Raw genomic sequence first — 14,079 nt, 5'->3', positions numbered from 1 at the left:
TGATCCTATCAGTCATAAAGTACTGATCCTATCAGTCATAAAGTACTGATCCTATCAGTCATAAAGTACTGATCCTATCAGTCAAAGTACTGATCCTATCAGTCAAAGTACTGGTCCTATCAGTCATAAAGTACTGATCCTATCAGTCATAAAGTACTGATCCTATCAGTCCTAAAGTACTGATCCTATCAGTCATAAAGTACTGATCCTATCAGTCATAAAGTACTGATCCTATCAGTCAAAGTACTGCTCCTATCAGTCAAAGTACTGCTCCTATCAGTCAAAGTACTGCTCCTATCAGTCCTAAAGTACTGCTCCTATCAGTCCTAAAGTACTGATCCTATCAGTCATAAAGTACTGATCCTATCAGTCATAAAGTACTGATCCTATCAGTCATAAAGTACTGATCCTATCAGTCATAAAGTACTGATCCTATCAGTCATAAAGTACTGCTCCTATCAGTCATAAAGTACTGATCCTATCAGTCATAAAGTACTGCTCCTATCAGTCATAAAGTACTGATCCTATCAGTCATAAAGTACTGATCCTATCAGTCATAAAGTACTGATCCTATCAGTCATAAAGTACCGATCCTATCAGTCATAAAGTACCGATCCTATCAGTCATAAAGTACCGATCCTATCAGTCCTAAAGTACCGATCCTATCAGTCATAAAGTACTGATCCTATCAGTCATAAAGTACCGATCCTATCAGTCATAAAGTACTGATCCTATCAGTCATAAAGTACTGCTCCTATCAGTCATAAAGTACTGATCCTATCAGTCATAAAGTACTGATCCTATCAGTCATAAAGTACTGCTCCTATCAGTCATAAAGTACCGATCCTATCAGTCATAAAGTACTGATCCTATCAGTCATAAAGTACTGATCCTATCAGTCATAAAGTACTGATCCTATCAGTCATAAAGTACTGATCCTATCAGTCATAAAGTACTGATCCTATCAGTCATAAAGTACTGCTCCTATCAGTCATAAAGTACTGATCCTATCAGTCATAAAGTACTGATCCTATCAGTCATAAAGTACTGATCCTATCAGTCATAAAGTACTGATCCTATCAGTCATAAAGTACTGATCCTATCAGTCATAAAGTCCTGATCCTATCAGTCAAAGTACTGATCCTATCAGTCAAAGTACTGATCCTATCAGTCAAAGTACTGATCCTATCAGTCATAAAGTACTGATCCTATCAGTCATAAAGTACTGATCCTATCAGTCAAAGTACTGATCCTATCAGTCATAAAGTACTGATCCTATCAGTCAAAGTACTGATCCTATCAGTCAAAGTACTGATCCTATCAGTCATAAAGTACTGCTCCTATCAGTCATAAAGTACTGCTCCTATCAGTCATAAAGTACTGCTCCTATCAGTCATAAAGTACTGATCCTATCAGTCCTAAAGTACTGATCCTATCAGTCCTAAAGTACTGATCCTATCAGTCATAAAGTACTGATCCTATCAGTCAAAGTACTGCTCCTATCAGTCCTAAAGTACTGATCCTATCAGTCCTAAAGTACTGATCCTATCAGTCATAAAGTACTGATCCTATCAGTCATAAAGTACTGATCCTATCAGTCATAAAGTACTGATCCTATCAGTCATAAAGTACTGATCCTATCAGTCATAAAGTACTGCTCCTATCAGTCATAAAGTACTGATCCTATCAGTCATAAAGTACTGATCCCATCAGTCAAAGTACTGATCCTATCAGTCATAAAGTACTGCTCCTATCAGTCATAAAGTACTGATCCTATCAGTCCTAAAGTACTGATCCTATCAGTCATAAAGTACTGATCCTATCAGTCATAAAGTACTGATCCTATCAGTCATAAAGTACTGATCCTATCAGTCATAAAGTACTGATCCTATCAGTCATAAAGTACTGCTCCTATCAGTCATAAAGTACTGATCCTATCAGTCATAAAGTACTGATCCCATCAGTCATAAAGTACTGCTCCTATCAGTCATAAAGTACTGATCCTATCAGTCATAAAGTACTGATCCTATCAGTCAAAGTACTGATCCTATCAGTCATAAAGTACTGATCCTATCAGTCATAAAGTACTGATCCTATCAGTCAAAGTACTGATCCTATCAGTCATAAAGTACTGATCCTATCAGTCATAAAGTACTGATCCCATCAGTCATAAAGTACTGCTCCTATCAGTCATAAAGTACTGATCCTATCAGTCATAAAGTACTGATCCTATCAGTCAAAGTACTGATCCTATCAGTCATAAAGTACTGATCCTATCAGTCATAAAGTACTGATCCCATCAGTCATAAAGTACTGCTCCTATCAGTCATAAAGTACTGATCCTATCAGTCCTAAAGTACTGATCCTATCAGTCATAAAGTACCGATCCTATCAGTCATAAAGTACCGATCCTATCAGTCATAAAGTACTGATCCTATCAGTCCTAAAGTACCGATCCTATCAGTCCTAAAGTACCGATCCTATCAGTCCTAAAGTACTGATCCTATCAGTCATAAAGTACTGATCCTATCAGTCATAAAGTACTGATCCTATCAGTCATAAAGTACTGCTCCTATCAGTCATAAAGTACTGATCCTATCAGTCATAAAGTACTGCTCCTATCAGTCATAAAGTACTGCTCCTATCAGTCATAAAGTACTGATCCTATCAGTCATAAAGTACTGCTCCTATCAGTCATAAAGTACTGATCCTATCAGTCATAAAGTACTGCTCCTATCAGTCATAAAGTACTGATCCTATCAGTCATAAAGTACTGATCCTATCAGTCAAAGTACTGATCCTATCAGTCATAAAGTACTGATCCTATCAGTCATAAAGTACTGATCCTATCAGTCCTAAAGTACTGATCCTATCAGTCCTAAAGTACTGATCCTATCAGTCCTAAAGTACTGATCCTATCAGTCATAAAGTACCGATCCTATCAGTCATAAAGTACCGATCCTATCAGTCATAAAGTACTGATCCTATCAGTCATAAAGTACTGATCCTATCAGTCATAAAGTACTGATCCTATCAGTCATAAAGTACTGATCCTATCAGTCATAAAGTACTGCTCCTATCAGTCATAAAGTACTGATCCTATCAGTCATAAAGTACTGCTCCTATCAGTCATAAAGTACTGATCCTATCAGTCATAAAGTACTGCTCCTATCAGTCATAAAGTACTGATCCTATCAGTCATAAAGTACTGATCCTATCAGTCAAAGTACTGATCCTATCAGTCATAAAGTACTGATCCTATCAGTCATAAAGTACTGATCCCATCAGTCATAAAGTACTGCTCCTATCAGTCATAAAGTACTGATCCTATCAGTCCTAAAGTACTGATCCTATCAGTCATAAAGTACCGATCCTATCAGTCATAAAGTACTGATCCTATCAGTCATAAAGTACTGATCCTATCAGTCCTAAAGTACCGATCCTATCAGTCATAAAGTACCGATCCTATCAGTCATAAAGTACTGATCCTATAAGTCATAAAGTACTGATCCTATCAGTCATAAAGTACTGATCCTATCAGTCATAAAGTACTGATCCTATCAGTCATAAAGTACTGATCCCATCAGTCATAAAGTACTGATCCCATCAGTCATAAAGTACTGATCCTATCAGTCATAAAGTACTGATCCTATCAGTCATAAAGTACTGATCCTATCAGTCATAAAGTACTGATCCTATCAGTCATAAAGTACTGATCCTATCAGTCATAAAGTACTGATCCTATCAGTCATAAAGTACTGATCCCATCAGTCATAAAGTACTGATCCCATCAGTCATAAAGTACTGATCCTATCAGTCATAAAGTACTGATCCTATCAGTCATAAAGTACTGATCCTATCAGTCATAAAGTACTGATCCCATCAGTCATAAAGTACTGATCCCATCAGTCATAAAGTACTGCTCCTATCAGTCATAAAGTACTGATCCCATCAGTCTGATATATAGTTTCTGCTTGTTTCTCAGACCAACACACCTGGGACACGTGCTTTCAGAGATAACAGGTAAACAGCACATCACTCTTCTCTACACGGTGTTCAACACAACATCCCTCCTCTCCTCTTCTCGGGCTCCAGTGACTAGTGAAGCATGTTAGATACTATAAGGCTCAGTGGTCTGAAATCTAATGCATCTCTGTCCCGAATTACACTACTTCAGACCAGAGCCCTATGGCACCCTATTCCCTATATAGTACACTACTTTAGACCAGAGCCCTATGACACCCTATTCCCTATATAGTGCACTACTTTAGACCAGAGCCCTATGACACCCTATTCCCTATATAGTGCACTACTTTAGACCAGAGCCCTATGACACCCTATTCCCTATATAGTGCACTACTTTAGACCAGAGCCCTATGGCACCCTATTCCCTATATAGTGCACTACTTTAGACCAGAGCCCTATGACACCCTATTCCCTATATAGTACACTACTTTAGACCAGAGCCCTATGACACCCTATTCCCTATATAGTGCACTACTTTAGACCAGAGCCCTATGACACCCTATTCCCTATATAGTACACTACTTTAGACCAGAGCCCTATGACACCCTATTCCCTATATAGTGCACTACTTTAGACCAGAGCCCTATGACACCCTATTCCCTATATAGTACACTACTTTAGACCAGAGCCCTATGACACCCTATTCCCTATATAGTGCACTACTTTAGACCAGAGCCCTATGGCACCCTATTCCCTATATAGTGCACTACTTTAGACCAGAGCCCTATGACACCCTATTCCCTATATAGTGCACTACTTTAGACCAGAGCCCTATGACACCCTATTCCCTATATAGTACACTACTTTAGACCAGAGCCCTATGGCAACCTATTCCCTATATAGTACACTACTTTAGACCAGAGCCCTATGACACCCTATTCCTATATAGTGCACTACTTTAGACCAGAGCCCTATGACACCCTATTCCCTATATAGTACACTACTTTAGACCAGAGCCCTATGACACCCTATTCCCTATATAGTGCACTACTTTAGACCAGAGCCCTATGACACCCTATTCCCTATATAGTACACTACTTTAGACCAGAGCCCTATGACACCCTATTCCCTATATAGTGCACTACTTTAGACCAGAGCCCTATGACACCCTATTCCCTATATAGTGCACTACTTTAGACCAGAGCCCTATGACACCCTATTCCCTATATAGTACACTACTTTAGACCAGAGCCCTATGACACCCTATTCCCTATATAGTGCACTACTTTAGACCAGAGCCCTATGACACCCTATTCCCTATATAGTGCACTACTTTAGACCAGAGCCCTATGACACCCTATTCCCTATATAGTACACTACTTTGGACCAGAGCCCTATAACACCCTATTCCCTATATAGTACACTACTTTAGACCAGAGCCCTATGACACCCTATTCCCTATATAGTGCACTACTTTAGACCAGAGCCCTATGACACCCTATTCCCTATATAGTGCACTACTTTAGACCAGAGCCCTATGACACCCTATTCCCAATATAGTGCACTACTTTAGACCAGAGCCCTATGACACCCTATTCCCTATATAGTGCACTACTTTAGACTAGAGCCCTATGACACCCTATTCCCTATATAGTACACTACTTTAGACCAGAGCCCTATGACACCCTATTCCCTATATAGTACACTACTTTAGACCAGAGCCCTATGACACCCTATTCCCTATATAGTACACTACTTTAGACCAGAGCCCTATGACACCCTATTCCCTATATAGTGCACTACTTTAGACCAGAGCCCTATGACACCCTATTCCCTATATAGTGCACTACTTTAGACCAGAGCCCTATGACACCCTATTCCCTATATAGTGCACTACTTTAGACCAGAGCCCTATGACACCCTATTCCCTATATAGTGCACTACTTTAGACCAGAGCCCTATGACACCCTATTCCCTATATAGTACACTACTTTAGACCAGAGCCCTATGACACCCTATTCCCTATATAGTGCACTACTTTAGACCAGAGCCCTATGACACCCTATTCCCTATATAGTACACTACTTTAGACCAGAGCCCTATGACACCCTATTCCCTATATAGTGCACTACTTTAGACCAGAGCCCTATGACACCCTATTCCCTATATAGTGCACTACTTTAGACCAGAGCCCTATGACACCCTATTCCCTATATAGTGCACTACTTTAGACCAGAGCCCTATGGCACCCTATTCCCTATATAGTGCACTACTTTAGACCAGAGCCCTATGACACCCTATTCCCTATATAGTACACTACTTTAGACCAGAGCCCTATGACACCCTATTCCCTATATAGTGCACTACTTTAGACCAGAGCCCTATGACACCCTATTCCCTATATAGTACACTACTTTAGACCAGAGCCCTATGACACCCTATTCCCTATATAGTGCACTACTTTAGACCAGAGCCCTATGACACCCTATTCCCTATATAGTACACTACTTTAGACCAGAGCCCTATGACACCCTATTCCCTATATAGTGCACTACTTTAGACCAGAGCCCTATGGCACCCCTATTCCCTATATAGTGCACTACTTTAGACCAGAGCCCTATGACACCCTATTCCCTATATAGTGCACTACTTTAGACCAGAGCCCTATGACACCCTATTCCCTATATAGTACACTACTTTAGACCAGAGCCCTATGGCAACCTATTCCCTATATAGTACACTACTTTAGACCAGAGCCCTATGACACCCTATTCCCTATATAGTGCACTACTTTAGACCAGAGCCCTATGACACCCTATTCCCTATATAGTACACTACTTTAGACCAGAGCCCTATGACACCCTATTCCCTATATAGTGCACTACTTTAGACCAGAGCCCTATGACACCCTATTCCCTATATAGTACACTACTTTAGACCAGAGCCCTATGACACCCTATTCCCTATATAGTGCACTACTTTAGACCAGAGCCCTATGACACCCTATTCCCTATATAGTGCACTACTTTAGACCAGAGCCCTATGACACCCTATTCCCTATATAGTACACTACTTTAGACCAGAGCCCTATGACACCCTATTCCCTATATAGTGCACTACTTTAGACCAGAGCCCTATGACACCCTATTCCCTATATAGTGCACTACTTTAGACCAGAGCCCTATGACACCCTATTCCCTATATAGTACACTACTTTAGACCAGAGCCCTATGACACCCTATTCCCTATATAGTACACTACTTTAGACCAGAGCCCTATGACACCCTATTCCCTATATAGTGCACTACTTTAGACCAGAGCCCTATGACACCCTATTCCCTATATAGTGCACTACTTTAGACCAGAGCCCTATGACACCCTATTCCCTATATAGTGCACTACTTTAGACCAGAGCCCTATGACACCCTATTCCATATATAGTGCACTACTTTAGACTAGAGCCCTATGACACCCTATTCCCTATATAGTACACTACTTTAGACCAGAGCCCTATGACACCCTATTCCCTATATAGTACACTACTTTAGACCAGAGCCCTATGACACCCTATTCCCTATATAGTACACTACTTTGGACCAGAGCCCTATGACACCCTATTCCCTATATAGTGCACTACTTTAGACCAGAGCCCTATGACACCCTATTCCCTATATAGTGCACTACTTTAGACCAGAGCCCTATGACACCCTATTCCCTATATAGTGCACTACTTTAGACCAGAGCCCTATGACACCCTATTCCCTATATAGTGCACTACTTTAGACCAGAGCCCTATGACACCCTATTCCCTATATAGTACACTACTTTAGACCAGAGCCCTATGACACCCTATTCCCTATATAGTGCACTACTTTAGACCAGAGCCCTATGACACCCTATTCCCTATATAGTACACTACTTTAGACCAGAGCCCTATGACACCCTATTCCCTATATAGTGCACTACTTTAGACCAGAGCCCTATGACACCCTATTCCCTATATAGTGCACTACTTTAGACCAGAGCCCTATGACACCCTATTCCCTATATAGTGCACTACTTTAGACCAGAGCCCTATGACACCCTATTCCCTATATAGTACACTACTTTAGACCAGAGCCCTATGACACCCTATTCCCTATATAGTGCACTACTTTAGACCAGAGCCCTATGACACCCTATTCCCTATATAGTACACTACTTTAGACCAGAGCCCTATGACACCCTATTCCCTATATGTGCACTACTTTAGACCAGAGCCCTATGACACCCTATTCCCTATATAGTACACTACTTTAGACCAGAGCCCTATGACACCCTATTCCCTATATAGTACACTACTTTAGACCAGAGCCCTATGACACCCTATTCCCTATATAGTGCACTACTTTAGACCAGAGCCCTATGACACCCTATTCCCTATATAGTACACTACTTTAGACCAGAGCCCTATGACACCCTATTCCCTATATAGTGCACTACTTTAGACCAGAGCCCTATGACACCCTATTCCCTATATAGTGCACTACTTTAGACCAGAGCCCTATGACACCCTATTCCCTATATAGTGCACTACTTTAGACCAGAGCCCTATGACACCCTATTCCCTATATAGTGCACTACTTTAGACCAGAGCCCTATGACACCCTATTCCCTATATAGTGCACTGCTTTAGACCAGAGCCCTATGACACCCTATTCCCTATATAGTGCACTACTTTAGACCAGAGCCCTATGACACCCTATTCCCTATATAGTGCACTACTTTAGACCAGAGCCCTATGACACCCTATTCCCTATATAGTACACTACTTTAGACCAGAGCCCTATGACACCCTATTCCCTATATAGTGCACTACTTTAGACGAGAGCCCTATGACACCCTATTCCCTATATAGTACACTACTTTAGACCAGAGCCCTATGACACCCTATTCCCTATATAGTGCACTACTTTAGACCAGAGCCCTATGACACCCTATTCCCTATATAGTACACTACTTTAGACCAGAGCCCTATGACACCCTATTCCCTATATAGTACACTACTTTAGACCAGAGCCCTATGACACCCTATTCCCTATATAGTACACTACTTTAGACCAGAGCCCTATGACACCCTATTCCCTATATAGTGCACTACTTTAGACCAGAGCCCTATGACACCCTATTCCCTATATAGTACACTACTTTAGACCAGAGCCCTATGACACCCTATTCCCTATATAGTGCACTACTTTAGACCAGAGCCCTATGGCACCCTATTCCCTATATAGTGCACTACTTTAGACCAGAGCCCTATGACACCCTATTCCCTATATAGTGCACTACTTTAGACCAGAGCCCTATGACACCCTATTCCCTATATAGTGCACTACTTTAGACCAGAGCCCTATGACACCCTATTCCCTATATAGTGCACTACTTTAGAATAGCCACCACTATGTGTGGTAGCAGAACAACTCTTAAACAGCTTCATGGTGTGTGGTAGCAGAACAACTCTTAAACAGCTTCATGGTGTGTGGTAGCAGTCTAACTCCTTAAACAGCTTCATGGTGTGTGGTAGCAGTCTAACTCCTTAAACAGCTTCATGGTGTGTGGTAACAGAACAACTCTTAAACAGCTTCACGGTGTGTGGTAGCAGAACAACTCTTTAAACAGCTTCATGGTGTGCGGTAGCAGTCTAACTCTTAAACAGCTTCATGGTGTGTGGTAACAGAACAACTCTTAAACAGCTTCACGGTGTGTGGTAGCAGAACAACTCTTAAACAGCTTCATGGTGTGTGGTAGCAGAACAACTCTTAAACAGCTCCATGGTGTGTGGTAGCAGAACAACTCTTAAACAGCTTCATGGTGTGTGGTAGCAGTCTAACTCCTTAAACAGCTTCATGGTGTGTGGTAGCAGTCTAACTCCTTAAACAGCTTCATGGTGTGTGGTAGCAGTCTAACTCCTTAAACAGCTCCATGGTGTGTGGTAGCAGTCTAACTCCTTAAACAGCTTCATGGTGTGTGGTAGCAGTCTAACTCCTTAAACAGCTTCATGGTGTGTGGTAGCAGTCTAACTCCTTAAACAGCTTCATGGTGTGTGGTAGCAGTCTAACTCCTTAAACAGCTTCATGGTGTGTGGTAACAGAACAACTCTTAAACAGCTTCACGGTGTGTGGTAGCAGAACAACTCTTTAAACAGCTTCATGGTGTGCGGTAGCAGTCTAACTCTTAAACAGCTTCATGGTGTGTGGTAACAGAACAACTCTTAAACAGCTTCACGGTGTGTGGTAGCAGAACAACTCTTAAACAGCTTCATGGTGTGTGGTAGCAGAACAACTCTTAAACAGCTCCATGGTGTGTGGTAGCAGAACAACTCTTAAACAGCTTCATGGTGTGTGGTAGCAGTCTAACTCCTTAAACAGCTTCATGGTGTGTGGTAGCAGTCTAACTCCTTAAACAGCTTCATGGTGTGTGGTAGCAGTCTAACTCCTTAAACAGCTTCATGGTGTGTGGTAGCAGTCTAACTCCTTAAACAGCTTCATGGTGTGTGGTAGCAGTCTAACTCCTTAAACAGCTTCATGGTGTGTGGTAGCAGTCTAACTCCTTAAACAGCTCCATGGTGTGTGGTAGCAGTCTAACTCCTTAAACAGCTCCATGGTGTGTGGTAGCAGTCTAACTCCTTAAACAGCTCCATGGTGTGTGGTAGCAGTCTAACTCCTTAAACAGCTTCATGGTGTGTGGTAGCAGTCTAACTCCTTAAACAGCTTCATGGTGTGTGGTAGCAGTCTAACTCCTTAAACAGCTTCATGGTGTGTGGTAGCAGTCTAACTCCTTAAACAGCTTCATGGTGTGTGGTAGCAGTCTAACTCCTTAAACAGCTTCATGGTGTGTGGTAGCAGTCTAACTCCTTAAACAGCTCCATGGTGTGTGGTAGCAGTCTAACTCCTTAAACAGCTTCATGGTGTGTGGTAGCAGTCTAACTCCTTAAACAGCTTCATGGTGTGTGGTAGCAGTCTAACTCCTTAAACAGCTCCATGGTGTGTGGTAGCAGTCTAACTCCTTAAACAGCTTCATGGTGTGTGGTAGCAGTCTAACTCCTTAAACAGCTCCATGGTGTGTGGTAGCAGTCTAACTCCTTAAACAGCTTCATGGTGTGTGGTAGCAGTCTAACTCCTTAAACAGCTTCATGGTGTGTGGTAGCAGTCTAACTCCTTAAACAGCTCCATGGTGTGTGGTAGCAGTCTAACTCCTTAAACAGCTTCATGGTGTGTGGTAGCAGTCTAACTCCTTAAACAGCTTCATGGTGTATGGTAACAGAACAACTCTTAAACAGCTTCACGGTGTGTGGTAGCAGAACAACTCTTTAAACAGCTTCATGGTGTGTGGTAGCAGTCTAACTCTTAAACAGCTTCACGGTGTGTGGTAGCAGAACAACTCTTAAACAGCTTCATGGTGTGTGGTAGCAGTCTAACTCCTTAAACAGCTTCATGGTGTGTGGTAGCAGTCTAACTCCTTAAACAGCTTCATGGTGTGTGGTAGCAGTCTAACTCCTTAAACAGCTTCATGGTGTGTGGTAGCAGTCTAACTCCTTAAACAGCTTCATGGTGTGTGGTAGCAGTCTAACTCCTTAAACAGCTTCATGGTGAGTGCCACTAGACTCTACCCAGTAAGGTCATCAGTTCCATCTGACAGACACATCAGGGTTCCCAACTCAGTGTTTCCCCAACAACTACTGGATCTAATAACAGCACTAGAGTCAAACAGTGTGAGCTCCACATTCTGCTATGGGAGCTCAGGAGACACCATGACATAGCTGTCTGTCTGTCTTACCGTCAAACTGTTGATGTCTGGACACCAAGGTGGTCCTGAGCGTGCGACTGGTCTCCTCCACCAGGTTCTCATACTCCAGCTTGCTCTGCTGCCCCAGCTTCTCCTCCATGTCAGGCGTACAACAGGTGTAGCCCTGAGGACAAACACGCAGGTGCTCCCCTGGGGAGAGAGAGAGAGACAGTTAATACCTCGGGAGAGAGAGAGACAGTTAATACCTGGGGAGAGAGAGAGACAGTTAATACCTGGGGAGAGACGGACGGACGGACATACAGACATTGGTTTCCAAGATGGCGTAGCAGTACGGTCGTGTGTAAATAGCCAGTTTTTTGTTCGTTTTTTTGTCTTTTATTCGTATATATTTCTCCATCTCACTTTCCATCCTTTAACTAAATATACTTTCCTGCAACCCACCTCACCCAATGTGGAACGGATTCTATTATTTCTTAATTTTTATCAAGAACCTACGGCTGAAACTAGCCAGCTAACTAGCTACTTGCTATTTAGCCACCGTTAGCGGTCTTCACCACTATCTGTGGCCTGCACTACCTACCAGCCAGCTCTAGCCACCGTTAGCGGTCTTCACCACTATCTGTGGCCTGCACTACCTACCAGCCAGCTCTAGCCACCGTTAGCGGTCTTCACCACTATCTGTGGCCTGCACTACCTACCAGCCAGCTCTAGCCACCGTTAGCGGTCTTCACCACTATCTGTGGCCTGCACTACCTACCAGCCAGCTCTAGCCACCGTTAGCGGTCTTCACCACTATCTGTGGCCTGCACTACCTACCAGCCAGCCAGCTCTAGCCACCGTTAGCGGTCTTCACCACTATCTGTGGCCTGCACTACCTACCAGCCAGCTCTAGCCACCGTTAGCGGTCTTCTCCACTATCTGTGGCCTGCACTACCTACCTACCAGCCAGCTCTAGCCACCGTTAGCGGTCTTCACCACTATCTGTGGCCTGCACTACCTACCAGCCAGCCAGCTCTAGCCACCGTTAGCGGTCTTCACCACTATCTGTGGCCTGCACTACCTACCAGCCAGCTCTAGCCACCGTTAGCGGTCTTCTCCGCTATCTGTTCCTTTACACCAGGGTTCTTCAATTCCGGTCCTGGAGGGCCGAAACACTTCTGTTTTTTATTTCTACCTGGTAGTTAATTGCACACACCTGGTGTCCCAGGTCTGAATTAGCCCCTGATTAGGAGAGGATGAAAAACAGAGGTGTTTCGGCCCTCCAGGACCGGAATTGAAGAACCCTGCTTTACACGGTACCCCATCCTGTTTATCTGTTTAGCCTCAGCCCAAACTTTCATCGCCATTACCAGTTGTTGTCTTAGCCCTCTCGAATAACACCTGTGATTGCGTTATGCCTCTCTCCCATGTCAATATGCCTATTGCTGTTTGGGTTAGTTCTTATTATACAATTTCACTGTAGAGCCCCAAGTCCCTCTCAAACTGCCTCAAATAGCTCCTTTGTTCCACCCTCCATACACGCGGAGACCGGCTCAATCGGTGCCTCCAGTGATGCGATCTCTTTCATCGTTACCCAATGCTTAGGTGTACCTCCACTGTACTCATATCCTTCCATATCCTTTTCTGTACATAATGCCCTGAATCTATTCTACAATGCCCGGAAATCTGCCCCTTTTACTCTCTGTACCCAACGCACTAGAAGACCAGTTCTTAAAGCCTTTAGTCATATCCTTATTCTACTCCTCCTCTGTTCCTCTGGTGATGTAGAGGCTAACCCAGGCCCTGCAGCCCCCAGTATCACTCATACTCCCCAGGCGCTATCATTTGCTGGCTTCTGTAACCGTAAAAGCCTTGGTTTCTTGCATGTTAACATCAGAAGCCTCCTCCCCAAGTTTGAGTTATTCACTGCGTTAGCACACTCCGCCAACCCTGATGTTCTAGCAGTGTCTGAATCCTGGCTTAGGAAGGCCACCAAAAATTCAGACATTTCCATCCCGAATTACAACATTTTCCGTCTAGATAGAACTGCCAAAGGGGGTGGAGTTGCAATCTACTGTAGAGATAGCCTGCAGAGCTCTATCATACTATCCAGGTCTGTGCCCAAACAGTTTGAGCTTCTACTTCTAAAAATCCACCTTTCCAGAAATAAGTCTCTCACTGTTGCCGCTTGCTACAGACCCCCCTCAGCCCCCAGCTGTGCCCTGGACTCCATATGTGAACTGATTGCCCCCCATCTATCCTCAGAGTTCGTACTGCTTGGTGACCTAAACTGGGATATGCTTAACACCCTGGCCGTCCTACAATCCAAACTAGATGCCCTCAATCTCA

General features: G+C 43.2%; 1 protein-coding gene across 1 annotated transcript in view; it reads right to left on the bottom strand.

The window, feature by feature from the left end:
• Positions 1-14,079, bottom strand: part of LOC123485545 (glypican-6-like) — a 146,026-nt gene that overhangs the window by 131,176 nt on the left and 771 nt on the right. Inside the window, exon 2 of the mRNA XM_045216501.1 lies at positions 11,782-11,940. Coding sequence (XP_045072436.1) covers positions 11,782-11,940 — 159 coding nt within the window. The remainder of the gene's footprint in view (positions 1-11,781; positions 11,941-14,079) is intronic.

This window comes from Coregonus clupeaformis, unplaced genomic scaffold (genome assembly GCF_020615455.1).
Source record: "Coregonus clupeaformis isolate EN_2021a unplaced genomic scaffold, ASM2061545v1 scaf0725, whole genome shotgun sequence".
NCBI lineage: Eukaryota > Metazoa > Chordata > Actinopteri > Salmoniformes > Salmonidae > Coregonus > Coregonus clupeaformis.
Note: the sequence above shows the minus strand (reverse complement) of the source record. Positions and strands in the feature narration are given on the sequence as shown.